The sequence below is a fragment of the Lissotriton vulgaris genome, chromosome 5, assembly GCF_964263255.1.
Source record: "Lissotriton vulgaris chromosome 5, aLisVul1.2, whole genome shotgun sequence".
Classification (NCBI taxonomy): Eukaryota; Metazoa; Chordata; class Amphibia; order Caudata; family Salamandridae; genus Lissotriton; species Lissotriton vulgaris.
The window spans coordinates 412,561,341-412,579,369 of NC_141693.1; the positions used below are offsets into that span (position 1 = coordinate 412,561,341).

At 48.9% G+C, this 18,029-nt stretch overlaps 1 protein-coding gene across 1 annotated transcript; it reads right to left on the reverse strand.

The window, feature by feature from the left end:
• Nucleotides 1-12,724: 12,724 nt before the first annotated feature.
• On the reverse strand, nt 12,725-17,757 carry EGR2 (early growth response 2). Its single transcript, XM_086921779.1, has 2 exons — nt 17,376-17,757; nt 12,725-15,791 (listed from the first exon to the last, which is right to left on the reverse strand). The coding sequence occupies exons 1-2, from the start codon at nt 17,542-17,544 to the stop codon at nt 14,740-14,742; spliced, it is 1,221 nt and encodes a 406-aa protein (XP_086777905.1). The 5' UTR covers nt 17,545-17,757; the 3' UTR covers nt 12,725-14,739.
• Nucleotides 17,758-18,029: the final 272 nt, after the last annotated feature.

Consider the following 18,029-nt stretch of genomic DNA (forward strand, 5'->3'; position numbering starts at 1 on the left):
GTCTCATGGGAACAGTCCAGACCGAACTGCCAAGCCAGGGCCGCCTGGAACCAGAAACAAGCATCCTGGGACCGGTTTCTGGGTATTACCCTTCATCAGCCAGGCTAGCTTAAATCCTGTGGTACGGTGAGCAAGGGACCCAGGTCTGGGTATACCTATCCCACTTAGGGTGAAAAGTGCTATGCAAATAAATGATGGATGGAATGCTGAATAAATCATACATTCACCCCCAGTCAAGATATCTGGGTTAAATCCATTGTTCTTTTGGTCACCGTACCACCCACGTTTAGACCCAGCCATATGCAAATCAGTCTTGACCCTGTGCCTCGTGGGAACAGTCCAGACCGAACTGCCAAGCCAGGGCCTCCATGGACCGGAAACAAGCATCTTGGGACCGGTTTCTGGGTATTACCCTTCATCAGCCAGGCTAGCTTGAATCTAGTGGCACAGTGAGCAAGGGACCCAGGTCTGGACATACCCATCCCAATAAGGGTAAAAATTGCTATGCAAACAAATGATGGATGTAATGCTGAATAAATCATACAGTCACCCCCAGTTAAGAGATCTGGGTTAAATCCATTGTTCTTTTGGTCACCGTGCCACCCCAGTTTAAACCCAGCCATATGCAAATCAGTCTTGACCCTGTACCTCGTGGGAACAGTCCAGACCGAACTGCCAAGCCAGGGCCTCCCTGGACCGGAAACAAGCATCCTGGGACTGGTTTCTGAGTATTACCCTTCATCAGCCAGGCTAGGTTGAATCTAGTGGCACAGTGAGCAAGGGACCCACGTCTGGAAATACCCATCCCACTTAGGGTGAAAAGTGCTATGCAAACAAATGATGGAAGGAATGCTGAATAAATCTTACATTCACCCCCAGCCAAGAAGACATCGGGGTTCAATCCATCCTTCTATTGCTCACCATGCCACCCCAGTTTAGACCCAGCCATATGCAAATCAGTCTTGACCCTGTACCTCGTGGGAACAGTCCAGACCCAACTGCCAAGCCAGGGCCTCCCTGGACCGGAAACAAGCTCCTTGGGGCTGGTTTCTGGGTATTACCCTTCATCAGCCAGGCTAGCTTAAATCCAGTGGCACAGTGAGCATGGGACCCACGTCTGGGCATACCCATCCCACTTAGGGTGAAAAGTGCTACGCAAACAAATGGTGGACGGAATGCTGAATGAATCATACATTCACCCCCAGTCAAGAGATCTGGGTTAAATCCATTGATCTTTTGCTCACCGTGCCACCCCAATTTAGACCCAGCCATATTCTAATCAGTCTTGACCCTGCGCCTCATGGGAACAGTCCAGACCGAACTGCCAAGCCAGGGCCTCCCTGGACCGGAAGCAAGCATCATGGGACCGGTTTCTGGGTACTACCCTTCATCAGCCAGGCTAGATTGAATCTAGGGGCACAGTGAGCAAGGGACCCACGTCTGGACATACCCATCCCACTTACAGTGAAAAGTGCTATGTAAACAAATAATGGATGGAATGCTGAATAAATCATACATTCACCCCCAGTCAAGAGATCTGGGCTAAATCAATTGTTCTTTTGGTCACTGTGCCACCCCAGTTTAGACCCAGCCATATGTAAATCAGTCTTGACTGTGTGCCTCGTGGGAACAATTCAGACCGAACTGCCAATCCAGGGCCTCTCTGGACCAGAAACAAGAATCCTGGGATCGGTTTCTGGGCATTACCCTTCATCGACCAGGCTACATTGAATCTAGTGGCACAGTGAGCAAGGGACCCACGTCTGGACATACCCATCCCAAGTAGGGTGAAAAGTGCTATGCAAACAAATAATGGACAGAATGCTGAATAAATCATACATTCACCCCCAGTCAAGAGATCTGGGTTAAATCCATCCTTCTATTGCTCCCCATGCTACCCCAGTTTTGGCCCAGCCATATGCAAATCAGTCTTGATCCTGTGGCTCATGGGAACAGTTCAGACCGAACTGCCAAGCGGGGCCTCCCTGCATCAGAAACAAGCATCCTGGGACATGTTTCTGGGTATTACCCTTCATCAGCCAGGCTAGCTTCAATCCAGTGGCACAGTGAGCAAGGGACCCACGTCTGGGCATACCCATCCCACTTACGGTGAAAAGTGCTACGCAAACAAATGATGGTTGGAATGTTAAATAAATCATACATTCACCCCCAGTCAAGCGATCTGGGTTAAATCCATTGTTCTTTTGGTCACCGTGCCACCCCAGTTTAGACTCAGCCATATGCAAATCAGGCTTGCCCCTGTCCCTCGTGGGAACAGACCAGACCGAACTGCCAAGCCAGGGCCTCCCTGGACCGGAAACAAGCATCCTGGGACCGGTTTCTGGGTATTACCCTTCATCAGCCAGGCTAGCTTGAATCTAGTGGCACAGTGAGCAAGGAACCCACGTCTGGACATACCACCCCACTTAGGGCGTAAAGTGCTATGCAACCAAATGATGGATGGAATGCTGACTAAATCATACATTCACCCCTAGTCAAGAGATCTGGATTAAATCCATTTTTATTTTGGTCACCGTGCCACCCAAGTTTAGACCCAGTCATATGCAAATCAGTCTTGACTCTGTGCCTCGTGGGAACAGTCCAGACCGAACTGCCAAGCCAGGGCCTCCCTGGACCGAAAAAAAGCATCCTGGCACCAGTTTCTGAGTATTACCCTTCATCAGGTAGGCTAGCTTGAATCCAGTGGCACAGTGAGAATGGACCCCACCTCTGGGTATACCCATCCCACTTAGGGCGAAAAGTGCTACGCAAACAAACGATGGACGGAATGCTGAATAAATCATACATTCACCTCCAGTCAAGAGATGTGGGTTAAATCCATTGTTCTTTTGCTCACCATGCCACCCAATTTAGACACAGCCATATGCAAATCAGTCTTCACCCTGTGCCTCATGGGAACAGTCCAGACCGAGCTGCCAAGCCAGGGCCTCCCTGGACCGGAAACAAGCATCCTGGGACCGGTCTCTGGTTATTACCCTTCATCAGCCAGGCTAGCTTGAATCTAGTGTCACAGTGAGCAAGGCAGTCAGGTCTGGATATACCCATCCCACTTAGGGTGAAAAGTGCTATGCAAACAAATGATGGATGGAATGCTGAATAAATCATGCATTCACCCCCAGTCAAGAGATCTGGGTTAAATCTATTGTTCTTTTGGTCACCATGCCACCCCAGTTTAGACCCAGCCATATGCAAGTCAGTCTAGACCCTGTGCCTCGTGGGAATAGTCCAGACCGAACTGCCAAGCCAGGGCCTCCCTGGACCGGAAACAAGCATCCTGGGACCGGTTTCTGGGTATTACCCTTCATCAGCCAGGCTAGCTTGAATCTAGTGGCACAGTGAGCAAGGAATCCACGTCTGGACATACCCATCCCACTTAGGGTGAAAAGTGCTATGCAAACAAATGATGGATGGGATGCTGAATAAATCATGCATTCACACCCAGTCAAGAGATCTGGGTTAAATCTATTGTTCTTTTGGTCACCATGCCACCCCAGTTTAGACCCAGCCATATGCAAATGAGTCTTGGCCCTGTGCCTCATGGGAACAGTACAGACAGAACTTCCAGGCCAGGGCCTCCCTGGACCAGAAACAAGCATCCTGGGACCAGTTTCTGGGTATTTCCTTCATCAGCTAGGCTAGCTTGAATGTAGTGGCACAGTGAGCAAGGGACCCACAACTGAGCGTACCCATCCCACTTAGGGTGCAAAGTGCTAAGCAAACAAATGATGGACGGAATGCTGAGTAAATCATACATTCACCCCCAGTCAAGAGATCTTGGTTAAATCCATCCTTCTTTTGCTCACCATGCCACCTCAGTTTAGACCCAGGAACCCACGTCTGGACATACCATCCCACTTAGGGTGAACAGTGCTATGCAAACAAATGATGGATGGAATGCTGAATAAATCATGCTTTCACCCCCAGTCAAGATATCTGGGTTAAATCCATTGTTCTTTTGGTCACCGTACCACCCAAGTTTAGACCCAGCCATATGCAAATCAGTCTTGACCCTGTGCCTCGTGGGAACAGTCCAGACCGAACTGCCAAGCCAGGGCCTCCCTGGACCGGAAACAAGCATCCTGGGATCGGTTTCTGGGTATTACCCTTCATCAGCCAGGCTAGCTTGAATCTAGTGGCACAGTGAGCAAGGAACCCACGTCTGGACATACCATCCCACTTAGGGTGAAAAGTGCTGTGCAACCAAATAATGCATGGAATGCTGAATAAATCAGACATTCACCCCCAATCAAGAGATATGGGTTAAATCCATCCTTCTTTTGCTCACCATGCCACCCCAGTTTAGACCCAGCCATATGCAAATCAGTCTTGACCCTGTGCCTCATGGAAACAGTCCAGACCTAACTGCCAAGCGGGCCTCCCTGCATCGGAAAACAAGCATCCTGGGACCAGTTTCTGGGTATTACCCTTCATCAGCCAGGCTAGCTTCAATCCAGTATCACAGTGATCAAAGGACCCACGTCTGGGCATACCTATCCCACTTAGGGTGAAAAGTGCTACGCACACAAATGATGAACAACGGAATGCTGAATAAATCATACATTCACCCTGTCAAGAGATCTGGGTTAAATCCATTGTTCTTTTGCTCACCATGCCACCCCAATTTAGACCCAGCCATATGCAAATCAGTCTTGACTCTGTGCCTCATGGGAACAGTCCAGACCGAACTGGCAAGCCAGGGCCTCCCTGGACCGGAAACAAGCATTCTGGGACCGGTTTCTGTGTATTACCCTTCATCAGCCAGGCTAGCTTGAATCCTGTGGCACAGTAAGCAAGGGACCCAGGTCTGGGCATACCCATCCCACTTAGGGTGAAAAGTGCTACGCACACAAATGATGGACGGAATGCTGTATAAATCATACATTCACCCACAGTCAAGAGAACTGGGTTAAATCCATTGTTATTTTGCTCACCGTGCCACCCAGTTTAGACCCAGCCATATGCAAATCAGTCTTGAACCTGTGCCTCATGGGAACAATCCAGACTGAACTGACAAGCCAGGTCCTCCCTGGACTGCAAGCAAGCATCCTTGGACCACTTTCTGGGTATTACCCTTCATCAGCCAAGCTACCTTGAATCCAGTGATACAAAGGGGGATGATAGACGGAGCGTTTGAGCAAATCAAACACTCACCCCCAGTCAACTGATCTGGGTTTAATCCATCACCATTCTTTAGCTCACTCAGCCACCCCAGTTCAGACATGGCCAAATGCAAATCAGTCTGACCCTGTGCCTCATGGGAACAGTCCAGTCCGAACTGCCAAGCCATGTCTTCCCTGGACCGGAAACAAGCTTCCGAAGACCGGTTTCTGGCATTCCAGCCGCCTTCAGCCCGGTTTGCTTGAATCCAGTGGAAAAGTGAGCAAGGGACTCACGTCTGAGCATACCCTGCCACACTTATGGCGGCCAAAAGTGGTACAAAAGGGGGTGGTGATGGACGGAGCATCTGAATCAATCGAACACTCACACCCAGTCAAAAGATCTGGGTTTAATTCATCACTGTTCTTTAGCCCACTCTGCCACCCCAGTTCAGACATGGCTATATGCAAATCAGTCTGACCCTGTGCCTCATGGGAACAGTCCAGCCCGAACTGCCAAGCCATATCTTCCCTGGTCCGGAAACAAGCTTCCGAAGACCGGTTTCTGGCATTCCAGCCGTCTTCAGCCTGGCTTGCTTGAATCCAGTGGCAAAGTGAGCAAGGGACTCACGTCTGAGCATACCCTGCCACACTTATGGCGGCCAAAAGCGGTAAAAAAGAGGGTGTCCACTGGATTCAAGATAGCCTGGCTGATGAGGATTATAAAACCGAAACCGGTCCCAGAATACAGCCATGTCTGAACTGGGGTGGCAGAGTGGGCTAAAGAACGGTGATGGATTAAACCCAGATCTTTTGACTGGGTGTGAGTGTTTGATTGATTCAGATGCTCTGTCCATCACCACCCCCTTTTGTACCACCTTGAATCCAGTGGCACAGTGAGCAAGGGACCCACATCTGGGCATACCCATACCACTTAGGGTGAAAAGTGCTTCGCAAACAAATATAGCCTGGCATGGGTCACATGATTGCTTGTAACTGACAGTTAGACTTTGTGAATACCTGCCAGACGGTGATACAATAGAGGGATTAAGTGTGCCTGAGTTGGCCATTTTTTGGAGTAGTGTACACTGGAATAGCATATAGTGGAGTTGTGTGCAGTGGAGTGGCATAAGGAGGATGGGTGTAGAGTGGCATAGCATAGAGTTGAGTGGCATGAGTGAAATAGCATAGAGTTGAGTAGTGTACAGTGGAGTAGCATGGGATGGAGTGGCTAAAGTGAGGTGGAGTGTAGTGGCATACAGAAGAATAGTGTAGAGTGCAGTGGCATAGAGTGGAATAGAGTATAGTGGAGTGGTACAGAGTGGAGCAGTGTATAGTGTAATGGCATAAAGAGGAGTGCTGTAGACTGTTATAGCATGGAATGGCATAGAGTGGAGTAGGTTGAGTGGAATAGCGTAGAGTGGAGCGTCATTGCCTGGAGTGTCGTAAATGGAGTAGTATACAGTAGAGTAACGTACAAAGGAGTGACATAGAGCTGAGTGGCACACAGTGGAGTGGTGTAGAGTGGCGTGGGGTGGGGTAGAGTGGAGTGGCATACAGTAGAATAGCGTACATTGGAATGGCATACAGTGGAGTGCGGCAGAGTGAAGTGACATACAGTAGAATAGGATACAGTAGAGTAGCATAATCTAAAGTAGCATAAAGTTGAGTGGCATAGAGTGAAGTGGCGTATGCTGGAATAGCATATAGTGCAGTGGGGTAGAGTAGAGTGGGGTGGGTTACAGTGGAATAGTGTACATTGGAGAAGCGTACAGTGGGCTGGTGTAGAGTGGAGTGGCATAGAGTTGAGTGGAATGGGTTGGGGTGGAGTGGAGTACAGTAGAGAATGTGCAGTGGAGCAGCGTAGAATGGAATAGCATACTGTGAAGTGTTGTAGAAAGAAGTGGCATAGATCAGAGTAGCGTACAGTTGAATGGAGTACAATGCAATGGCAAAGAGTGTTTTCGTGTAGAGTGCAATGTGGGAGAGTGCAATAGCGGACAGTGGAATAGGTAGAGTGGAGTGGCATAGAATAGAGTGGGGTAGAGTAGAGTGGCATACAGTGAAATAGCGTATAGTAGAGTGGCGTGGCACAGAGTGGAATAGTGTAGAGTGGAGTGGCATACAATGGAATAGCGTGGAACGGATTGGCGTACAGTGTAGTGGTGTACACTGGAGTGGCGTAGACTGGAGTGGCATAGACTGGAGTGACGTAGAGTGGAACGGCGTATAGTGGAATAGCGTACAGTGGTGTGGTTTAGAGTGCAGTGGCCTGGAGTGTGGTAGTGTGGCCTGGCATACAGTGGAATAGCATATGGTGGAGTGGCACAAAGTGGTGTGGCTTAACGTGGAGAGGCATTGGGTGTAGTGAGGTACAGTGTAGTGACATACAATGGAATAGCATAGAGTTGAGTGGTGTAGACTGGAGTGGCATACAGCGGAATAGCATAGTAGGATAGAGTGGAGTGGCGTAGAGTAGAGTGGAATAGTGTGGAGTGGAATACAGTGGAGTAGCATACAATGCAGTTATGTACAATGTAGTGTTGTGCAGTGGAATAGCAAAGAGAAAGTGGAGTGGTGTGGAGTGCATTGGGCAGAGTGTAGGGCGGTAGATTTTAGTGGCGTACAGTGGCATAGCGTAGAGTGGAGAGGTGTAGAGTGAAATAGCGTAGGCTGTAGTGGCATAGGGTGGAATGCCATATTGTAGAATATTCAAGAGTGGAGTGGCGTTCAGTGGATTAGCATAGAGTGGAGTGACGTGGGGTGTGGTGGCGTACAGTGGAATGGCGTACATATGTGGGTGTGTGTACGTGTGGGTGGGTATGTGTGTGTATACATACTTGTCACAGTTGAGTTCTGGCATCACACTGCCTGCTGCCAGCAGCCAAGGTGAAAGGCAGGAAGTGGAGCATAAATAAAGCTGCACATTAAAAACAAAACGTTGCTTTTCCTCCTTCTGCTGTTTTTCCAGATGTACAGTGATGAGCAGAAAGGGGGTATTTATGGCAACAAGTATATTTATTGGACAACTTAGGTAGTTACAGAACAAATAGAATCTCTCTGCATGTTTCTAGTCACTGAACGCCTTAATGACTTTCCATATCCTTATAATGTATGGCATGGATTACTTTATCCTAAATTAATTGAATAGTTTTTGAGTTTTCGTATACATGATTGACCTGATAAATGAAATGTAAAAGGATATGTAAATATTGCAGATATACAGAGCAAACTGCATGTTTGGATTTGACCTCAGTGACTGACACTTCCCCGCTCACAATATTCACTGTATTGACTTTCCTGGTGGGAAAAGGACCACAAAGTTACCTTCACTATCATGCAGTTTGTCCCGAAGATCTAAATTTTTTATATGCCCTTATTGAATCATTCATTCATCCAGTCAATCATGGATTCAATTACTATGCCGTTTGTCCATTCTTTCCTCTGTTTGTCACTATGTTAGCCTGTCTATCCATCCATTTTTAATTATAATCGATCTATTTATGTATCCATCCTTCTGTACAGCCATACAATCTGTCCACACATTTTTTGTTTATTGCTTAGTTTGTGTACTCATTCCAGCATCAAGTTGTATTTTTTCATCCATCCACTTGCTCCCCCATTCCGTCACTTACTCAGTTATACATTCACTCACTATCTCTCATGCATTCTTTCATCCAGTCATTCATATTTTCAGACAGTCAGTCATTGGTCATATCAAGCCTGGTTTTAAACCGGACCGAATCAGCAGTAGTGTGAGATTTCCTGGCGAATTCACTACAAGCCCTTGCGGGATGGACATGACGATAAATCAACCAAAAATTGATAAATAAAAGTGATTGGTTTAATCAAAACCACATTTAATTACAGGAAAAATGGATTCCATTCCATCTTATTTTGCTATTTGGACAAGTACAGAGTACATCCATAATAGCAACTGGGATATTCCAGTCTAAAATACTAATGTATGGCTCAACTGAAAAAATATGTATGCAACCCGAGAAGTTACCCACTTCCGGGGCCTCGTAAGTGAGGAGCAGCTTGACTTGCCATGGCATTGCAAACTATGGGCCTACCCTTGCCAGTTAGGGTGAACCAAGTCTGCCAATTGTCTTGAGGACCACTTCTGAGCATACCCATACACAGATGTCAACCCAGATCTAGGCACAAGAAAGTTAATTTAAATGTTTAATAGGTTGGCTGGAGCTTGAGATCCGGTGCACAGAAGTGCAATGGAATCCACTATCCAGGGCAAAGGGCGTACTCATGACATATCTAGGTTGCCTCATTCTGGGTTAATGATTTCAGGGGATGGCCTAGGCGACCCTAGGCAATAATCTGCAAACTCATAGACATACTACAAAAGGTGATGGATGTCAATTCTTAAATTAGTTCAAACCACTGCTAATTACTCTCGGCTGCATTCTGAATGTGATTCTAGCAGGGGCGGCCTTAGGCATGTGCAAGCTGTGCACCTGCACAGGGCCACCATACCCCAGGGGCCACCACGCCAATATATATCCTTAATATAATAATCCTGTGGGGGTGGATACATATTTGCGTGGCGGCCCCTGGCAACGATTTGGCGGCCTCCGGCTCTGTTCCACTTCCAAACACCCTGACCCCGCCACCCCCCCCCCCCCTCTCCACTGGCCTCCGCGCTCTGCCCCGCCCAGAACCCCTCTTCCGGTGCCCCCTACCTACGCTTCCTGCCCAGGGCCACCATGAGCCTAGAGCCGCCCCTGCTACTAGTAACAAGCACCTTAATATTTGTGGGCCATGCCTTAAACTGAACAATGTCTTTTGAATTGTTATTTTTTACAGTGACTGCCCTCAGAGAAATGGGTTTACCCAGAGAGGGCCTGAACTTTCTGTGTTATAGGTGAAGGTCACTGGTATTATGCAATTGTGTGGCTGCAGGGCTTTTCAAATAATAGATTTGCCGCATTTGACACAATCTATCATTTGCTTCACAATCTGCAGATTTGAACAAACAAATGTTGTTTCTAGCTCAATCGGTTCAAACACAAATAAAAAGGCAGCAACACGTGTAGACGTGCTGTGGAAGGCCCTTTGCAAACTTGACTGGTCACCTTTCTCTTGCTTAATGCTAGATTTTGGTGTTAAACGGGTACTAATGAGATGCAACTCATGCCCAGACAGTGTTTACAATTGTGACAAAATAATGAAGTAATACTATCGCAAAAGGTGCTACATTATGCTGTATAATTTGCCTTTTCTTGCCACATAATTTACTCAACCCTGCTGCATAATTTGCACCTCCCCTGCCTCATAATTCCGATGGCCGTGCTTATAGGATTTCAGACTGCACTTCAGAGATGAGGTACAAAAAAATTAAAAACATGTCTGAGGTTTCTCGAGTTTCTGTTAAGAGCGTTAAAGTCCCAGCATGTTAGATGGGACTGTCCCTTTGGATCCTGACTGAGTTGGTGTAATGGCGCAAAGATACAATGGAAGGGATTGTTACCCTGAGCATAAACAAGTGGTGAACGTTAATTCAATCATCGTTCTTTTACTCAGTTAGGCGTAAAGGTTCACACCTCGGGCAGAAGACATAGAGGCTCTTTTGATAAGTTATGATGGACATAATACAGACGCTCTTAACCTCGGCCTTCCCCACTCTTCTAGCAACAAAGTTACTTCTCTGCTTTCGATAAGCATCAGGTTAAAGCCGAGGGGCCATATGCACAAACATATTTTCCCATAGAGACAGAATGGGTAAAAACTTTGATACATCTGGCCCTAAATCTGCAGTGATATGATTGCAGACTGTGCTCGGAGAGATGGGTGCTCGTGGTACAGAGTCGTAGCTGCCATTAATGCAGCAGGTGCAGTGGCACCGGGACAAGGAGTGCGCGAAGGCCCAACTGCAGCCAAATTGCAGTTGTTGTTTACTCCCAATTCTGACTGGGTGACTGGGGGCAGGTGCATGCTCCATATGTGACTGCAGCCTTTGGTACCTTCGCGAGGTCACTGCGCAGACAAAAGCCGCTGTAAATGAAGGTGAGTGAACCACAGGACGGACCGCTCCCTCCGCGTGCCCACCGCTTCCTGCTACACTTTCCACTATTGGGCCAGCCAGCGCCTCGGGACAAACTTTCAGTCTGAGTGTCAGAAAACAAACTATAAATACGTTCCTCTGTGCGTGGGCCCTCCTTTCGGTGCCTGTATTTTCCGGCGTCTATTTCGGGGCTCGTATTGATCTGATTTTGAGAGAGAGTGGAACAGTGAGTCACTCCGGAGGGAGGTGCTCACACTTGTTTAGGAAATCCCCCGGAGCCGCCGGCAGGCTGTCAGTTTCTGCCGCCCACTGCCGGTGGGAGAACAGACCTGAAATCACGAGCTCGCAGCCCCCTCTGCTGCAGCGATCCACACACAGCCGCTTCCGCTGCCACACAGCCCCCTCTGGTGTCATGATCCGCACACACCCTCGCCGCTGCAGCCGTACACACATCCCCTCACCCCAGCTGCTGTAGCCCACGCGGCCCACCAAGTTGCCACGATCCACACCACGCGCCTCCCAGACCCCTCTTCGGCACTGATTCGCACAGCTTCCCCCTCTCCCTGTTTCCCACACAGCCTCATGGGATGCTGTGAGCCGCGCGGAGTCTGTCTGCACAGAGTGGGCGCGCGGCAGTGTTATTGTTCTCAGGTAGCTGCCACTTGGCACTGTAGACCGGTTCAAACAGCGAGCTTGTGAATGACACCCTGGCAGCTGTGCGCGGTGTGATCGCGGAGGCTTTGCCTCAGGGCCGCAGAGCTGCATAAGTGACGCTATTCTTCTGACTTTCCTGAGAAGGTACCTGCTGAAGTTGATATATTGTTGACTCCATATTCAACAGAGCCAGTTTAAACCTTGGCTCCCAGCACGCAACAGTTTAATTCCAAACATATCTCATTGCCTGTCGCTCTCTACCCCCTTCTTGCAAAAGTTAGCAGTGCTTCAAAAGAGGCTAGCTGCGTCAATGACGGAAGGGTGTGGCATGGGGTACCTATGTCAATTTATAAGGAAATATATGTACTTTAAAAAAATATATTAAAAGTTACAGGTGTGTGTATTGTTGCAGCAGAGGGTCCTGGTTGGCGCCTTTCTTATGGTGATAAACTTGTGTACGGTGTTGCACCCAGATCCCAGTGGTGGAACTAAATGGAACAATGCCCGGCTGAAGTCCGTTTGCCATCCGGCTCTCTTACCCCCCCCCCCCCCCCCCCTTCCCGGAAACACACATGCGCGTCATACTTCAACACAGAGAGAGGTTGGAGTGAAATGGCATTGATGACGACTATAAATGGACCATGGTTTAGGATTATTGTTTCCCTGCCCAGAGAGCGCAGAACCCCATCTTTCTAAGAAGTCATCGCACCTACATAAAGTCGTACATCCCTTTGACTTTATTTGAACTGGTGGAATCTGATTGGCTGATACAGTGATCTACTGCCTAATCTGCTACTGACCCAACTGCTCATCATTACAAAGCTACAAAGCTCTTAACGCACTCACTACACTGTGTTTATTGGACACGCGCACTAACTTAAGTTCCCAAATAGACCTGTGTGACGCCGTAACAATGAAAGGTCGAAGAAGGTGCTGAAATATATGTTTATTTACAATTGCGTTCAGGAACAAACCATTGGTGCAAGTTCCAGTTAGAAGTTGTGCATAATTAGAATAAACCATTTTAATGTCAACGCCACAGGCAGTTCAAGCTTCTGAGCTATCAGCTCCATTATTAACAATATGTACACCATGAATTCAAATATTTCTACAAATGTAACACTTTTGAGTCACAAAACAATAAGTACAAAAATATAGTTTTTAGAAAAACGATCAAAAATATTAATAGCCATTAAAGTAGAGGCGTTTCCAAATGGGTAGTCAAGTGTCTTGGTCATGGCTAAGGCAACAGACTTTAAGGTTGTCTACTTTATACAGGTCGCCAAGACCATTTGTTAACACAATAGTATGCGCCTTAGCCGTGAATTTTATATGCACATCAGTCCTTCAATAAATTAATGAGACTTTAAAATACTGTATCGTGTCTGTGCTTCCCCTCTCCTGCAGATCGGGCGCTTCTCACAACAGTGCAGTTCATCGGATACACATTCCAGGACACGCTGGAGGCGAGATGGGTTAGAACATCAGTGAGTGAAGGGTCATTTCTGTGGTACCATAACAAAGCAGACATGGCTATCAAAAAGAGTCGCTACCTTCAGATTACACTTGTACCAGTTGGCCACGATCTATTGCTTAAAAGTTGCTCAGTTATAGAAACAATGGATCTGAGAAAACGCAAACTAATTTTGGACGCCAGGTGTTTGCTCTGTATAACGATTCATTCTCAAGATAATAAAGTGCACGTTAGTTTACTTTTAGAGACACAATAGCACGACATATGGATTAATTCGGTTATTTTTGTGGTCACACCCAGGATTAGACCCACGACACAACCTGTGCATTGACAGGTGTGGTAATGTTACTCAGTTCGGTTTTTAAATGGGATTTGACACCTATGGTTTGAAGTGTTCACATTATAAGGACCGGAAGTACCTGAATGCAAAGTAAAAGCAGAAATGGAACAATTTGGAACCCTTGATTCATGGGTGGCAGAAGGTTGGACAGGAAACTGACACATGTCATGTGCAAGTGCAACAGCATCCGCCAGTCCCCGTTTTTTCGAGGACAACATGAGAGGGTGATAACCCTTCTCGTCGGTGTAATCCCATGAGACAAAGACCAGATAACTAATACCCAGGGGAGTAATGCAGACCCATACAGGCCCGGCGGAGCAGGGGGCCTCAAACCGTCAGGCGGTCCCATTCATCCCACGCCCAATGTGTATCTGTCAGATATGTGAGACTCTATGGGCCCCTCGTCACATTTGCAGGGCGGCCTCGCCGTGTTTTTGTGTTACGCCACTGCTAGTGCCAACCTGTGATGTGCTCCAGTTTAATAAAAATACGAGGCTGACGGATGGTGTTACTTATGACAGAAGCCACTTGGCTCAATGTATACTGATGGATGCACAAACTAGCATTAGAACACATAAACTAACCACACAGGGTAGCCAATGTCTTAAAGCTTCGTACACAGAGCAAGTTCGGATAGATCAGTGTGTTCCGCGTCCCTAAGCAGTTTAGTGCATGTAGTCTGACAGCACACGGTGAGTAGTGCCAGTGCCTTTTCTAACCCAAGGGTCAATCCAAACTTTTCTAACCCAAGAGTCAACCCAAAAACAGTTTGTTTGTGCTCAGTGTCAGTCTTCAACTTTTTGAATTTCAGAATGTCTATAAGCTCAAGTCTGTCTCCATTCATCATAGTTTCCGGCTGTGCAGCGGCATGGCCTTCTCTTCAGAACCAGAGCACTGGAGAGTCTCTTCTTGGTACCAGGTCCGGGTCCCTGTGTTGCCCACACTAGGGCTTCACCGGTTGTTTCAGGTTGGGACCAGTGCCTGCGCGCTCACAGCCAGCCGTCAACTCGTCTGCGCGGGGCAGGGCCTCTCCCGTGCGGTCGGGGCCTCTTCGCACCCTGCTGGCCACTCTGTCCTCACCCCGCGGGGTCGGCCTGGGCTCGCTCAGAGTCTTTTGTCACCCCTCGTGGCGTCACGCCGTGCGTGGCCCCGCGGGTGCCCCTGACGCGCCGCTGGTCCCGCCCTCCGCAGAGCCCGCGCCGGGGGCGCCCTTGCGCTCGCGCTGCCGCAGGTGGATCTTGGTGTGCCGCTTCCGCTCGTCGCTGCGCGCGAACTTGCGGCCGCAGTAGTCGCAGGAGAAGGGCTTCTCGCCGGTGTGCGTGCGGATGTGCGTGGTGAGGTGGTCGCTGCGGCTGAAGTTGCGCATGCAGATGCGGCACTGGAAGGGCTTGTGGCCCGTGTGGATGCGGATGTGGCGCGTCAGCTCGTCGGAGCGCGAGAAGCGCCGGTCGCAGGCCTCGGCCGGGCAGGGATAGGGCCGCTCGTGCACCGGGGTCTTACTCGGTCTGTTCGGGTACTTGCGAGGTCTCAGGATGGGCCTCAGTGGCAGGTGCTGCGGGCTGTAGGCGCTTGGGAGCCGAGAGCCCCCTTCCCCTCCCGCGATGGTGAAGTTGCGGATGGTGGAGAGCGGGGTGAGCGGGGGAGGGGGCAGGGGGCACTGAAAGGGTTTCCGTTCCTGTAGTGGGTGCACGTCCCTCTGGCAGGGCGGCTGGTACAGGCTTGGGTAGTCCGGCATCATGGAAAAGAGGCCTGAGTCTTGACCTGGCTTGGGTGAAGGGTAGGAGGGTGGAGGGTAAGGCAGGGCCCCTGGGGGTGGGCTGCTGAGGAAGCCCCCGGGCTCCGGGTACATCTCCCCGCAGTAGGGTGGCGGCGGAGGGGAGTACATGTGCTCCATGTCCTGCTGGCCTCCGTGAGCCATGCTGCAACTGAAACTCCCAGGTGAGGCAGACGAGCCAGTCGACGAAGCCCCAGAGGACGAGGAGTGCGGGGCCACCCCCAGAAAGCCGGCGCTCACGATGTTGATGACACCCTCCGGTGCTCGACCACCTCCAGAGCACTGCGGGTCGATGAAGAAGTTGCCCATGTAGGAGAGGGTCTGGTTGCGGTGGCCCGAGGAGAAGCCCCCGGAGTATGGAAGTTCCAAAGACCTCTTGTCGCTGCTCATGTCAATATTTATCATGCCATCTGCACAGAGGAAAGGTAAAAGAGACTATCAGGGCATGCCGTTTATTATAACAGTTACAGTAGCAAAACATATCCACAATCATATTGGACAAGATGCAGCATGCGTTGAAATGGTGTGGCCCTATCTGAAGTAACTTTAGTGATGCTGCATGGACACGTCGTGGCCACCCTCTAAGAAATCATTTAGATCAGATGAGCTGCATGTCTATGGAGTTGTGAATGTTCCCCATCCCAAAATCATTCAGCATGCAGACAAGTTAAAGCCACGATTTTGGATACGATATAACATACTAAGTCCACAAAGTATGGCCGACCTCAGGAACATTCAACATGTACAGTAGTTATTGGCAGATATAATGTCACAAGCGACTGTCAAACAAGCAAATATGACCCTACATCAACAACGTTCCGCACATAAAGCCACATCTTGATATGAGACACGAAAAGCTGTGGTGTTGACAGATTATGATATAGCCCCAATCGACGTGCCATATAGTAAGAGGTTATTTTAAAAGGAAAAGCCACATGTGAAGTACCATCTTCACTCTAGTAATAGCGACATTGTTTTAAAGTTGATGGTCACTGGGTGCCAGTTTTAAAGCTGATGGTCACTTTGTGCCAGGTGTGTGTTTAGGACCCGCACTCCCGTGTTATGTGGGCATTCGGGTGCATGTGTTCCGCCTTTGGAAAGGAAGGTTGCACTTACTAAAACACATAGGAGAAAACATGTCATTGTGTTCCTGACCACACTCACAGCACTGAACAACATGAGGTGTTTATAGAAAGCTCAACAGGCGTATTGTACACTGAGATCTCCAGTCATAGCCAGAGCATAGCGCGCGTATGTGCGTGTGTATATACACACAGAAATGTGATAATTCTCTGAGGCATAGTGAACCATAAATGCATTATCAATATTTTCCATCAAACGAGAGACTGGTGGAAGCGTTCATGTGCCCAAGGGGTATAGCCTTATGGCATGGCGTAGGTTGATGCTTTGAACATTCATCTTTGCCGAAGCAGTTTTGTGTTCGATGTGAGTGATGGTAAAGTGGATTTGAAATGTACATAGCATCACATGCATTACTGGGCCCGCTGCTTTAAAGTCTATAGTGGAAAGCTTAAGCTCTGGGAGATAGAACAGCCCAGTGCACATTTAACTGTTCAAATTGCCGCACATGCAAGTCACCTACACATTGACCCCAAACTGACTTATTCTACCCCTGCAACTTTCCAGAACGGTTCATTCCTTTGCTCGCTCCCCAACCCTTCCTGTCGTCTTATGCGGTCGACTTGTGAGAGAGGCAGCCGTGGCTGTGCTGCTGCATGCAATGGAGTGCCATGCCTGGGTGCACTCCATTTGGTTGGAACCTCTTTAGAACATGGTATGACTTGGAAGAAGATAGGCAGCCTAATTAAAATTGCTTTATATGGCATCTGGGAACAGATGGCATCGCTGATTCATCCATCATGCTCTGGGTGGCATCGTCATGAGTGCTGCAGCAGGGAATTAACTGGTTCTAAGCAAGCATCTAAACCCGAAATCTATTCGACAAGCTTATCAACGAAAAGAGTCGAGCTTACCTGCTGTCATACCGCCCATCTGGTCAAAGGGCCCGCCCAAATCGCCACTAGGAAAGATCGCCAGCGAGGTCGCGTGGATGTCATCCACCTGGTAGAAGTTGTCCGGCAGCTGGTGCACAAAACCACTCAAAGTCACCGGGATTTTATCCACCGCCTTGGCAGTCATCATTTGACAGCCCTTCTGGGAGCCCTCGCCACTTGCGGGGGGCTTGAATCGCTTTCCTTGCCCCTTGTATGTTGATTGCAGTAGATAAGTCAGCACAAGTGCCGTTGTGGTTGTAGTATTAAAGATGCCCTCTGCACCTTTTGCCCCAACAGCGCCCGGATCTGTGCACTGTTTGCATCCCCTATTTCCCTCACAGCTCTTAATCACTGGCAGCGTCTCAGTACACGGCAAAGTGCTGCACTAAAGTATTTATGGAGGGCTCCTGAATGCTCGTGACGTCACTGCCCATATAAGGACAGGAACAGGGAAGGGCAGCCGCTGTCACTCGAGCTCATTTGCATGGAAGAAAAGCTGTTGGCGCGCGCGTCTTCTACATCTCCGAATGAGCCGCGCGTGCTGGGTACAGGTCTATACAATGCGCGAGCGGTGGATAGAAACAGTCCTGGATAGCTCGCCTCGAGGCACCTCAGGAGCTCTCCTGGGAGACA